Source organism: Myotis daubentonii, chromosome 7, assembly GCF_963259705.1.
Source record: "Myotis daubentonii chromosome 7, mMyoDau2.1, whole genome shotgun sequence".
NCBI lineage: Eukaryota > Metazoa > Chordata > Mammalia > Chiroptera > Vespertilionidae > Myotis > Myotis daubentonii.
In genome coordinates, this window is record NC_081846.1 from 22,344,188 (window position 1) to 22,356,504 (window position 12,317).

The 12,317-nt window shown below is 46.3% G+C and overlaps 1 protein-coding gene across 1 annotated transcript in view; it reads left to right on the plus strand.

Annotated features, from left to right (window-relative positions):
* Positions 1-11,783, plus strand: part of TTLL4 (tubulin tyrosine ligase like 4) — a 28,940-nt gene extending 17,157 nt beyond the window's left edge. The window contains 15 exon segments of the mRNA XM_059703177.1: positions 876-997; positions 1,424-1,534; positions 1,864-1,940; positions 2,679-2,870; positions 2,971-3,053; positions 3,285-3,413; positions 4,672-4,794; positions 5,090-5,188; positions 5,481-5,615; positions 6,284-6,415; positions 7,966-8,068; positions 8,701-8,911; positions 9,059-9,129; positions 9,510-9,595; positions 10,566-11,783. Coding sequence (XP_059559160.1) covers positions 876-997; positions 1,424-1,534; positions 1,864-1,940; positions 2,679-2,870; positions 2,971-3,053; positions 3,285-3,413; positions 4,672-4,794; positions 5,090-5,188; positions 5,481-5,615; positions 6,284-6,415; positions 7,966-8,068; positions 8,701-8,911; positions 9,059-9,129; positions 9,510-9,595; positions 10,566-10,728 — 1,837 coding nt within the window. The 3' untranslated portion in view covers positions 10,729-11,783.
* The last annotated feature ends 534 nt before the right edge of the window (positions 11,784-12,317 follow it).

Below are 12,317 nucleotides of genomic sequence, written 5' to 3' on the forward strand. Positions count from 1 at the left end.
AGATAGTTGAGATATTCACTGTTCTGAGACCCCTTGACATAGCCTTGGCCAAGCCATTGTTGAACAAACATAGGGATCCCATGGCCCACTGCCCCAGATTCCCAGACCTGCATTGCTATTTTATTACATAATTTGGTGTCAAATCATTTCCCAGGTGGAGGAGAGCATTAATCAACCATGTTTATCTTCAGAGAAGCCTAAATATAAAATGAGTTAGAAGTATCACTATTTCTTTCCTTTTTGTTGCTTTTCCCCTTTTTAAATTATACATATCATTCTTTTTATCTCATTTATTTCTCTTTGTCTTAGTGTAGCTTATTCCTCTACTAGCTGCCACCCAAACTCAGTTCCTGCTCTCAGAATCACTCTTTTTTATTTATTTTATTTTTATTGATTTCAGAGAGGAAGAGAGAGAAAGGGAGAAAGAGATAGAAACATCAATGATGAGAGAGAATCATTGATCGGCTGCCTCCTGCATGCCCCCTACTTGGGATCAAGCTGGCAACCTGGGCATGTGCCCTTGGCCGGACTCAAACCCGAGGTCCTTCAGCCCGCAGACTAACGCTCTATCCACTGAGCCAAACCAGCTAGGGCCAGAACCACACTTTTCAGGGATTTCCCCAACGTGTAGCTTGTCACAGGAAATTTTAGAGCTGTATCACAGAATGAAGTATCAAAAGCCTTGTCTTCAGGTGACATTTAAAGGTGTGGCTATATATAGGTTAGCACCTTATTGATATTTGCAAAATAATTATTGAGCACTTATAGAAGTACAATTAAAAGACAGCACTCCCAAAGAAATTATATGTAGTAGTAACAATACTTCAGGGCTGTGGCTTTCCCTTTCTGTACCACATGTCTGTTTCTCTTCTTAGGGGCTGCAATGAGGCTCTGACCAAACCTCTTTCCAATGAGAAAGTTGTCCGGCCAGCCCTTATCTACAGTCTCTTTCCCAATGTACCTCCTACCATCTATTTTGGCACTCGAGAAGAGAAAGGTAAACCTGGCCAAGTGTGTGTAAGCCCAGAAGAGCCCCAGGAGAAAGGTGCTAACAAAGTTGGGAGGAGGTGGCAAAAGAATTGGAGGGGCTTTCCAGAATGGTTCTTATGGTGCTTGGTCCCCCACCTGGTTCACCGGTCCAATATGCAGACCTTTTTCTTGTCTGTCCTTGAGCTGATCCTCAGCCCCATGATCTCATGCATTGTTCTTGCCCTTTAACCTGTTTCTTTCCCCTTTCAACCTCTCCTCCTTTCTGTGCTTCTCATTCCTGTGCAGTCCCCCCTCTTCCCCACTGAAACTCTGATCAGAAACTGTATTTCGTGACTTACCTACCCAGGAAAGGTTGAGCAATAATACCATCTTTCCTCTTCTAACCATGACTCTCCTGCTCTTCTCCATCCCCCCACCCCCACTTCTCTCCCAGTGGAGAAACTTCCCTGGGAACAAAGGAAGCTGCTGCGGTGGAAGATGAGCACAGTGACCCCCAACATTGTCAAACAGACCATTGGACGGTCCCACTTCAAAGTCAGCAAGAGTGAGTCACTTGCCTTATTCTGAATCTGTCCTCGGCCCCAACAGATGGGCTCTGGGAAGAAGGGAGCCCTGGGTACTTCCTCCTATGTGGGGATTCTGTCCTGAAGTTGCCAGTCTCATAGGACATAGCTTTGAACTCCTTCTGGGCTGGAACCTATTCCTCAAAACTGGAAGACAGAGATTGTTCTACCTGTGACCCCAGGGCCCCAGATAGGATAGCCCCATGGTAACTCTTAGAAAATAGTGTCTAGGAGCTATATTCCCAGCCCCAGTGGCATCTCTGGGGATCTCTCTGCTCTAGGGACTGACTCCCTGATGTGTCTTCTATAGAAAATGATGACTGGCTGGGCTGCTGGGGTCACCACATGAAGTCTTCTAGTTTCCGATCTCTTCGGGGGCACCAGAAGGTAGGAGCCCTTTCTGAGGTGCTTTTCAGGCGTTTGGACTGGGCAGGAGGAGATTGGTAGTGGGGGAAGAGTTGGATGACACAGAGAAGTCAGGAAGGCTTATAGAGGAGTGGAGAAAGTACAGGAGAGGGTGCAGTATGACCCTAGCAGATCACACACATTTAGCAGTTCAGCACAGTGACTTGGGCAGTCACAGCCTCTCAAAGACATTATTCTCTAATGTGTCTAGAGATGCAACATCTGTTTTCAGTTTATTATGTTTCCCCTATAACCACTGTTTTCAGTTTATTGTTTCCCCTGTAACCACTTTGCCTCCCTTCCTCCAAGCTGAATATGTATAAAGAGGACTCTGGTCTCATATTGAAATGAATGAGTCCCTTGCCCCACCCTTATTGAAGGCCAGGTACTTTCTTATCTTTGTATATAGACTGTCATGGAAAAAGACTTAATAACTTTTTCTTTGCACTTAAGGTGGATATTATGTCTGCCTTAATTGCTATTATATATCATGAACTGTCAACTCCTGAAAGGCACTAAATTTTGTTGTTTTGTCTTTTAATCATTTTTTGGTGAGTGCTTGGCAGCTGAATTCTTGAGGACCATGAGATGGTGAAAAGAAGATAGAACAGGAGCTTAAAAAGTTGCTAAGGAAGTTGGAATGGGAGAGTGAGTTCTGCCATCTTCCTCGTGATCTTACCTGGGCCCTCTCCCTGCTCTCACCCTTTGTCCTTTCTGTAGCTAAACCACTTCCCAGGATCATTCCAAATTGGGCGAAAGGACCGGCTGTGGCGGAACCTATCCCGCATGCAAAACTGCTTTGGCAAGAAGGAGTTCAGTTTCTTTCCCCAGTCCTTCATCCTGCCCCAGGATGCCAAGCTCCTGCGCAAAGCCTGGGAGAGCAGCAGTCGCCAAAAGTGGATTGTTAAACCAGTGAGTGGGTCACAGTGGGGGAGTAGACCATGGCCTGAGATTAGGAACAACAGAGTATTGGCCATGAGCAAATCTCATCTCCTATGCACTTGACTTCTAGCCAGCATCAGCTCGGGGCATTGGCATCCAGGTCATTCACAAATGGAGTCAGCTCCCCAAGAGAAGGCCCCTTCTGGTACAGAGGTGAGTCTGCCTGCAGCTCAGATCCCCCTTCCCATTTTCTCATTTCCTCAGCTTGGAGGTTCCCTTTTTGTCATGTTCTTCTGTCCTTTGTCCTCCCAGCCAAAGACTGTCCTCAGCCAACTGTTTTAGCCTTTATCTCAGGGACTGTTGGCTGGCTTTTGTCATGGCTCAATTACCCACTGAGCCCTACTTCATCTATCATGTTCCTGAAGCTGGCCTTTCTATACGTAGGTATCTACACAAACCCTACCTCATCAGTGGCAGCAAATTTGATCTGCGAATCTATGTTTACGTCACCTGCTATGATCCTCTACGGATTTACCTCTTTTCAGATGGACTCGTCCGCTTTGCCAGTTGCAAGTATGTGCTAGTGGTGAAGTGTCACCTTAACAGGTCTGGGGATTTGCTTTCCTGAGAGGAAGGGAAACTGGAGGACACCCAACAGAAAAATAACAAATGTTTTGGTAGTTTTTGTTAGCAAAGGAGAATGTGAGGTATATTTAGGAAAACCTAGTCTTCCTTTCTTCCTCTGTATCTGCTTTGGACACTTCTGGTCACCAAATATATGGGGGCTTTTCCCCACGCCAAGCAAATCTCTGCAATACCAGCTAGGTGTCCCACAATGTAACTCAATTCTGACATTATCTTCCTGATGTTAGCATCAGATCCCACAGGTTGAGAGCTCAGCTTCACAAGGCTTCCCACTGCTCACTTCAGATGCCAGTCACAACTCCACATTGCCACATGTGCTTCTGACCCATTGGCTATAAATCAGGTTCCCATGACCTCTTCTAGGGTTCTGTTAATTTGGTCGAGCGGCTCACAGAACTCAGTTTACTTATGTTCACTGGTTTCTTATGAAAGAATAGGATAAAAAATATAGATGAATATCCAGGTGGAAGAGATGTGTAGGCTAGGAGCTTTCATTCCTCTTCTGGGGGCACCATTCTCCCTACTCCTCATGTTCACCTACCCAGAAGCTCTCTGAACCCTATACTTTTGGGGTTTTATGGAGGCTTTATCACATAGGCATGATGGATCATACTCATCCATTTTCAGCCTATCTCCCATCTTAAAAGAATGGGGGGGCCAGGCTGAAAATTCCAAGCTTCTAATCATGGCTTATTCTTTCTGGTCACCAGCTTTATCCAAGAGCCCAACCCAAAGCTCTTCATTAGAATAAAACTCACTTTTATTACCTAGGAGTTCACAAAGGTTTCAGGAGTCCTGTGTCAGGAACTGGGCCAAAGACCAATATTAGGACAAAAGATGCTTAATGCTCTTATCACTTAGGATTTACAAGGGTTTTAGGAACTGTGTGTCAGAAAATTGGGGGCAAAGATTATAAATCACAATATTATAAATCACAATATCATATGAGGAGGTTCTTTACTTCAGTGAATCTGGGGAAGGTCTTCCTGCAGGACTGAGGTGGGATAAAGGAGAGGAGTTTAGTGTACTGTTCTAGAAACCTTACCACCAGACATACTTCTGAGGCTCTCGTGCATCTGAAAAGATCTGTCCACTTGTCCTTTATCTCCTCAGGATATGGTAAATGTTTGAACCGTTGTCTGATTGCTATCTCCTCTTCTTACCTCTGCCTTTCTCCTCCTTTCAGGTATTCCCCTTCCATGAAGAGCCTTGGTAACAAGTTCATGCACCTGACCAACTACAGTGTCAATAAAAAGAATGCTGAGTACCAGGCCAATGCAGATGAAACGGCCTGCCAGGGCCACAAATGGTACCGAGGCAGTGTCTCTGTCAATGGAAACCTAGAGGAGCACAGGGTTCTGGGGTTTGGGGAGGCTCAAGGAGATGATGAATGGAAGATTAATTTAAGACCCAAGATATTAAAACACTTGGCAATTCAGAATTGGTCTCTTTGCATCCAAGCTCAACTCTGTCTTAATTCAAAACATCAAAAGAAGAGATAGGAAGAAAATACCGTTGTGCTTCTTGTTCCTTTTTCTTTCTCTTCATCATTCAATTCATAGAATATAATCCCTAATACTTGTATTCCCTTCCCCATGCTGCAGGGCACTGAAAGCTTTGTGGAACTACCTGAGCCAGAAAGGAGTCAATAGTGATGCCATATGGGAGAAGATAAAGGATGTTGTTGTCAAAACCATCATCTCGTGAGTCACACTGTCATCTGGTGTGGGGCCTGCCACCAAAGCCCCTCTTTTCTCATGGGTTTTACACTGCTGTGCCCCAGACTTTGTGCTGTGCTGTTTCAGTTTCTAAGGGAGTAGGAAGGAGTGGATAGAATTAAATTCTGCTCTTCTATGAAATCCATCCCCAGAAGCTGCCCCCACATCAGAGGCCTCTTGAGAGCTGCTTTTTCTGGCTTACTTCTGCTCTCCCGTCTTTGGGCCACTCCATTGGCAGGGCAGCTCTGGGTAAGGCCTCCCTTCTCCCTATGACCAGGTCAGAACCCTACGTGACCAGCCTGCTGAAGATGTATGTGCGGCGGCCCTATAGTTGCCACGAGCTCTTTGGTTTTGACATCATGCTGGATGAGAACCTTAAGCCCTGGGTCCTGGAGGTCAACATTTCCCCAAGGTAGGTGGTATTGTCAGGGCACTCACAGCAGAACCCTTTCTTTATGCTTATGATCCTATTTCCACTCCAATCTTGCTGACTTTGGGAAGACCTTTACTTCATTAAAATTTGTGTTTTCCCTTCAGCATCTGTTTGTTTGCTCATTACTCATTCTTTGCCATTATTTCAGGGTTCTTTGAGGATGGAGAGGGGTTGTTAAAATTTTTTTTAATATATTTTTATTGATTTCAGAGAGAAAGGAAGAGGGAGAGAGAGTTGGAAACATCAATAATGAGAGAGAATCATTGATTGACTGCCTCCTGTATGCCCCAAACTGGGGATTGAGCCCGGAATCCAGGCATGTGCCCTTGACTGGAATTGAACCCAGTTCCCTTCAATCTGATGCTCTCACTGAGCCAAACTGGCTAGGACAGGGGCTGTTAAAATTTGTTCTTTTGAACTTGCTCCCACCACTTGCTTTTCCCTAACAAATGAAGGTCACGGGCAAGAACCTCCCTGACTAAGGTTATTCACTATCTGTGGGGCAGGAAGACCCCTATGATTGTGCTCGTGAGTTTGAATGTCAGAGTCCTTTTATCCTGGGGAAGCCAGGGAGTAAATGGGGCTATCACTGACCTGGACATACAATTGGAAACAGTTTTACCACTCTTTCCACCCTTTCCTTGAAGCCTCCACTCTAACTCTCCATTGGACATCAGCATCAAAGGCCAAATGATCCGTGACCTTCTGAACCTGGCAGGCTTTGTTCTGCCCAACGCAGAGGACATTTCCAGCTCCAGCTGCTCCAGCAGCTCCACCAGGTCAGCCTCTTTGCTTGTCTGCGGCTCGGCTGGCAGCATGAACAGCTCCACTGTGAATCTGAGAAGGAATAATGTCAGTGTGCTCCACCTGCCAGGTCTCCTTTGCTGCTTGATCTGCCCCTACAGTTATCCACACACCTCTGCCATGTCTGTGCCCTTAAAAGCAAGTTTAGTTATACTGCTCACCTGTTCAGGAATCTCCATAGGGCCTGGGGACTCAGCTTTCAACTCCTCACATGGGCAGTCAAGGCCCCAGCCTCCGTTTCCAAGGCACCCCTCCCTTTACTCCTCTTCTGGTTTCCATGTTCTGATGAACCAGACCACTCAGAGAACCTCAAGGTTGGAAGGATCCTTAAAGATCAGTTAATCCAGTCTCCTCTCTGCAACATTTGTTGCTTCTCACTGTTTCCCCATAGTGTCCCCTCCTTTGCTCATAGGGTTTCTTCCTCTTAAAATTCCCCTCAGCTAGACCTCCCTGTTTCAACTTCACCCATCCATCAAAGCCTAACTCAGGGCAACATCTTCATGAAGCCTGCTCTTGGAACCACTCTCGCGGGAAGGGAGCCAGTATTTAGCCAGGACCTGCTTTATGTAAGGAAGAAACTATAACTCAGCACAGCAACCCCATGAGGCTGGTATTGGTGTCTTCAGTTTACAGAAGAGAAAGTTGAAAATCACCAGAATTAAGTAGCCCATCTAAGGTTATCCAGCTACAAAGAGGTAGAGCTGGAATTCAATTCCTAAATTGCCAGTAACAAAACTTGCTTTCCTTACCATACCTTAAGAGACTCTTGGGCTCTGTGCTGTAGTTGTCATTTGACATCTGCCATCCTGTGAGCTCCTTGGAGGCCATCTTTGTGTCTCTCGGTGGTAATTGTAGTAATGTGAGTGATGAGACCAAGGTACAGGGAGGTCAAGTATTTGTCAAGGATCACATAGCCAGTAGGACTGAGCTGGGTATTTAGTAAGTGTTCACTAAATTAAACTAAACTGAGTATACAGTAATTATTCCAGGGTCTTTTTTTACTATTGAAATACAACTAGAAAGGACACTTTGTACTCCCTACTTTTTTTTGTTTTGTTTTGGTTAATCCTCACCTGAGGAAATTTTACAGAGTGTGGGAGGGAGGGAATGTAGAGAGGATGAGAGAGAGAGAAACATTGACACAAGAGACACATCAATTGGTTGTTTCCTCCATGTGCCCCCACCAAAGCTGGGGATCAAATCTGCAGCTCAGGCTGCAACCCAGGCTCACGTCCTTGACTGGAAATCAAGCCCGAGACCCTTCGGTGCATGGACCGATGCTCTCACTGAGCCACACCAGCAGGGCCATACTCCTTACATTTTTCCATGGTACTTGCTCTTTGACTCTCAGACAGTCTGCTCGAATGGGGTGCATTGCAGACTAATCTACTCAATTAACATCTGTCCGTACTTCTTTGTCTTTTCTTGAAAAGGGTGCCTTCCTGGGCTGGACCCTCTCTCCACATGTCCTCAGGATGTGAAGCTGCTGACCTTACCCTTTCTCCTTTTCTGCCCCCTGCCTTAGCCTGCCCACCTCCCCCAGGAACAAATGTCAAATGGCCCCAGAGCAAATCACTGCACAGAAGTTGAAGAAAGCCTATTACCTGACCCAGAAAATTCCTGATCAGGTAGGAGATTACCTCCCACCCCCCAACCCCAGTGCCAGCAGAATGCTTCCCTACTCAAACATTTGGAACCAGTTTTTATTCTGTCTAGGGCAGGGTTTCCTAGTCTAGGTCCACAACCTCCTTTGTGTGCAGAGATATGTTGGCATGTACATCATTCGGGAGTTGATGGCCTTTATCATGTGTTCAAGAACCACTGCCCTTGGCAGTATTCTGTCCTAGCCCACCCTTGTCCTCAGAGCTGTAGACCCTTTGGGTTTCTTTCCCTGAGGTGCAGTGAGCCCTTGGAAGGCTTGGCTTTCTCAGAGCAGGTTGAGGGAGCTGGATGGAAGAGTGGCAGACATAAGGCTATTGCTAAATCTGAGTTGCTGGATTCTGATATTGATCCCACCCAACAAATCACTTAACCTCTGTGCCCCAGTGGTTCCCCTCACCCTGACCAAGAATATATTCATCTCCCAGCTGAGCTCAGTAGACTTTGGAACAGATGAGGTCCAGAGCTGGCTCACCAGGCTGCCTTGGTGGTCCCCTGAGAGTCCTGGGGTACCAGAGTTGTTCTCCCTGACCCCTGGCTTCTTGATTCTCTGTTTCTATTTTCTGTCATACTCTCCTCCTCCGTGTTCCTTGGGTCATAGGATTTCTATGCATCTGTGCTGGATGTCCTGACACCAGATGACGTTCGGGTTTTGGTCGAGATGGAAGACGAGTTTTCCCGCCGGGGTCAATTTGAACGAATTTTTCCTTCCCGAATTTCTTCTCGCTATCTCCGCTTTTTTGAGCAGCCACGTTATTTCAACATTCTCACCACCCAGTGGGAACAGAAGTACCATGGCAACAAGCTCAAAGGTGATGTGTCCTCCCTGCCCATAAGAGGCCATGTTTACTAGTAGTGAGAGATTAAATCCCTGTAGACCAAGAAATGGGCCTCCCTGGCAAGAAGATTGGCCAATTGATTCCACCTCTTAAATCCCACCCCTACTCATCTTGTCCTAGGAGTAGATCTGCTTCGGAGTTGGTGCTACAAGGGGTTCCACACAGGAGCCATCACTGAGTCTGCTCCAGTGGTAAGTGATACCATTGGGAGGGAGGGGTCAGCTCCATCTCAGAGTCCTCCTTCCTCTGCGTGAAGAGTGCAGTGTAGGTTGGGTGGAGGTCCAGACCCTCCCACTTCTCCCTAGGCCCTCCCTTTCTGTCTCATGGCCCTTCCTTTTCAAAGGAATAATTGCTTCTAGGATTCCCTGGGTGCCTTTCTTTCAAGGATCAAAAAGTGCTTTGTAGCCTCAACTTTTTGTCTCAATAGGGAGAAAACCAAGACTTTCCCCATGTGGGCCCATGTATGAAGGATAGGGAAGGGGAGAAGCCCATGGTCATCACTCAGAGGCAGAGGTTCGAGAGAGTGCCAAGACCTGGAACATTTTCGCCTCATTGTTTCCTTTGCTTTCAGTGGTCTCTCCCGACATCACTTCTGACTGTCCCAAAGGCTGATGTGATGGTCAGTGCTTTCTCCAAATCGGAGACTGGCAAGCTGGGGTGAGTGCTGCAAGGAAAGGGTGTTGGGTGTGACTTCAGATACTTTTTAAAATTTATTTAAAATTTATTTTTACATTTGATACACAATATCTTAACGGTATGAGTTCAGAGAGTTTTGTTCCTTTCTCTCTTCCCAGATTATGATGAGACCAGCATTTTTTAATTGGTTGATATTCAGAATATTCAGCTATAATATCCTTTTCCTAGTGGCTTTTGATATGCCCAGACTATTATGAAATCAGCATTTTTCAATTGATTGGCTCTTGGTATGCCCAGGATGCTGAGCCGAGCTGAGCACAGAACCATCTGCAGAAATGGCCACTTTCAGCCATACTCATTAGCTGTAAGAAATTTTTTTTTTTTTTTAATAGGACTTGTTGTTTTTCTTTTTCTTTTTTTTTTTAATATATTTTATTGAGTTTTTACAGAGAGGAAAGGAGAGAGATAGAGAGTTAGAAACATCGATGAGAGAGAAACATCGACCAGCTGCCTCCTGCACACTCCCCACTGGGGATGTGCCCGCAACCAAGGTACATGCCCTTGACCGGAATCGAACCTGGGACCTTCAGTCCGCAGGCCGACGCTCTATCCACTGAGCCAAACCGGTTTTGGCAATGTAAGAAATCTTTTAGCTCTCCTATGCTCACACACATTTATACTTGTACTTAAGCTCTCAAGCCTTCAAATAAATAAAGTATATTTTACAATTATTTATACCTCTATATAACTATGGTTTATTATACCATAATGTTGTGAATTCCCGGTCCAGACTCTGAAGGCAGGTCACAAGTTGAAGTCTAAACTGCACAGTGACTCAGCTATTTCTTTGTCCTATTTATTGTCTAAAAAAAAAACAAACAACAACAATAACAAAAAACAGCTCCTCTGAGGAAATTGTACCACTCTTTGAAGATGGGACTATACCCAAGTCCAAGAAGACTCATGCTTGTGTTTTTTCCTCTTTCTCCAGGAAACCCATTTCCTCAAAAGACAGTGAAGACACCAGCAAAGAGCCCAGCCTCTCCAAGCAGATGTTACCTGTGAACAAATACTCTGGGCGGACTTTGAGACTCTCTGCTCCCCCCACCTCCCAGTCAACCGGTGACTCCCTCCTGGCTGCTGTGAGCCCATGACTGGCCTCTTTCCACTAGCCCCTGCCCAGGAGCACTGGCGTAGCTACCTCATGGGAACTGGCCAGCCTGCGCCCCTGCCCCCTCACCTTCCCCCTCTTCAGAGTATTTTTTTGAAGCAGTAAAATTACAGAGATGGTTATCTGGAGGGTTGGTAGGGTGGTGGGGACAGGGAGAAGATGAAGAAGGTTCACTGGCCGGTACCTCATATCTCAGCAGAGAAGCCAATGACAGCTACTCGGCCTTATAAAGCAGGGTTTGCTTTCTACCTTCAGAGAGCTGTGTGTGGTTTGTTTTAGGCCTTGGTGCAGTGATTGAATTCGAGTTCAAGAGGAGAAAACCTAGTGAACCTGTTTGGGCCTGAAGTCCTTTGTAGTTGAGGAGTTTCCTCTGAAGGTTCTCATTTCCTCAGGTCTTCCGTCTGCTCCCTCACTTCCCTTTTATCCTGAGAAGCCACTTTCAGAAACCTTCAAACTTCCTCAGTAGACAGGGAGAGGCGATGACATGGTGAAACCATGTCCTATCATGCTGGTCTTGGGAGCTTCACCACCTGTAGACCATTTGTCTTTACATATGTCCACCCAGCCAGTGGCCCTGGGTCTTCCTATTCTGACCTCATAACACTACTCAGTCAACCTTCTAGCCTCTCATTCATGGATGTTTCCTCTTCAACTCGTGGCTTTCTGAGGGTGAGAGCCAAATTGTGAATGTCCTATGGCCTCAGTGAAGGAGCCTGGATAATCCCACTTGCTGTTGTCTGTCAATGGACACAATCTGGGGGAGAGCAGAAGGAGCTGTGATTTCCCCATAACCTAGGAAGGCTCATGATCTCTTTACTTCCCTTACTGTCTCTGATTAATGGGGTCTGGCTCACAGGTCGCTAGGGCAAGCAGAGTCTGGTGGCATAACAGGTGGATTTCAGAAGCAGTCATTCATTGAAGGATGGGCTTCCACACACTGCTGCCTAAACTCTTGTACTCTTAACTGAATCTACCTCCCTTCCTAAGACTCAGTAAAACAGTGACTGTTCAATAAATGTTTGAATGAACTGTACAGAAGGAGATCTCCAAAGACACTTGTATCTGATCCAGAAGGTCTGCTTATCTCTCCCCTGGGGAAAAGTGGCACCCAGGGAATCCAAGGTGGGAAGTTTGGATCAGAAAGGTTGTTTTCACTTGAACTGTGCTCCTTCTTAACCCATACAAAGGTACTTCCTGGTTACTGCTTGCCCCCTCCCCTGCCCTGTCATCCCTTTACTTTGTTGTTTTAGCAGCGGAGTCCAACAAGAAGCCACTGGCCCATCTGTGATACCCAAGTTTTCCCCTTTCCACATCAGGCAGGGAGCTCTGCTCACAGTCCTGTCCTGGGCCCTGCCATCATTCTGAGCTTTGGGAAGATGGAGACTACTCTGCTTTATGGCTCCTGGAGTTCTATGGCAAGCTGGAATGGAGCCATGGTAAAATCACTACGAGGTCTGACTAGGTTTAAGGCCACACAAGTAGGTGGCTGGGCTGGCCAGTGTGAGGGCCATGTTGACAAGTTGGGAAGAAAGCTTGGCAGAGTTCTGGGGTAGCCCAGCAGGAGAGGTCTTT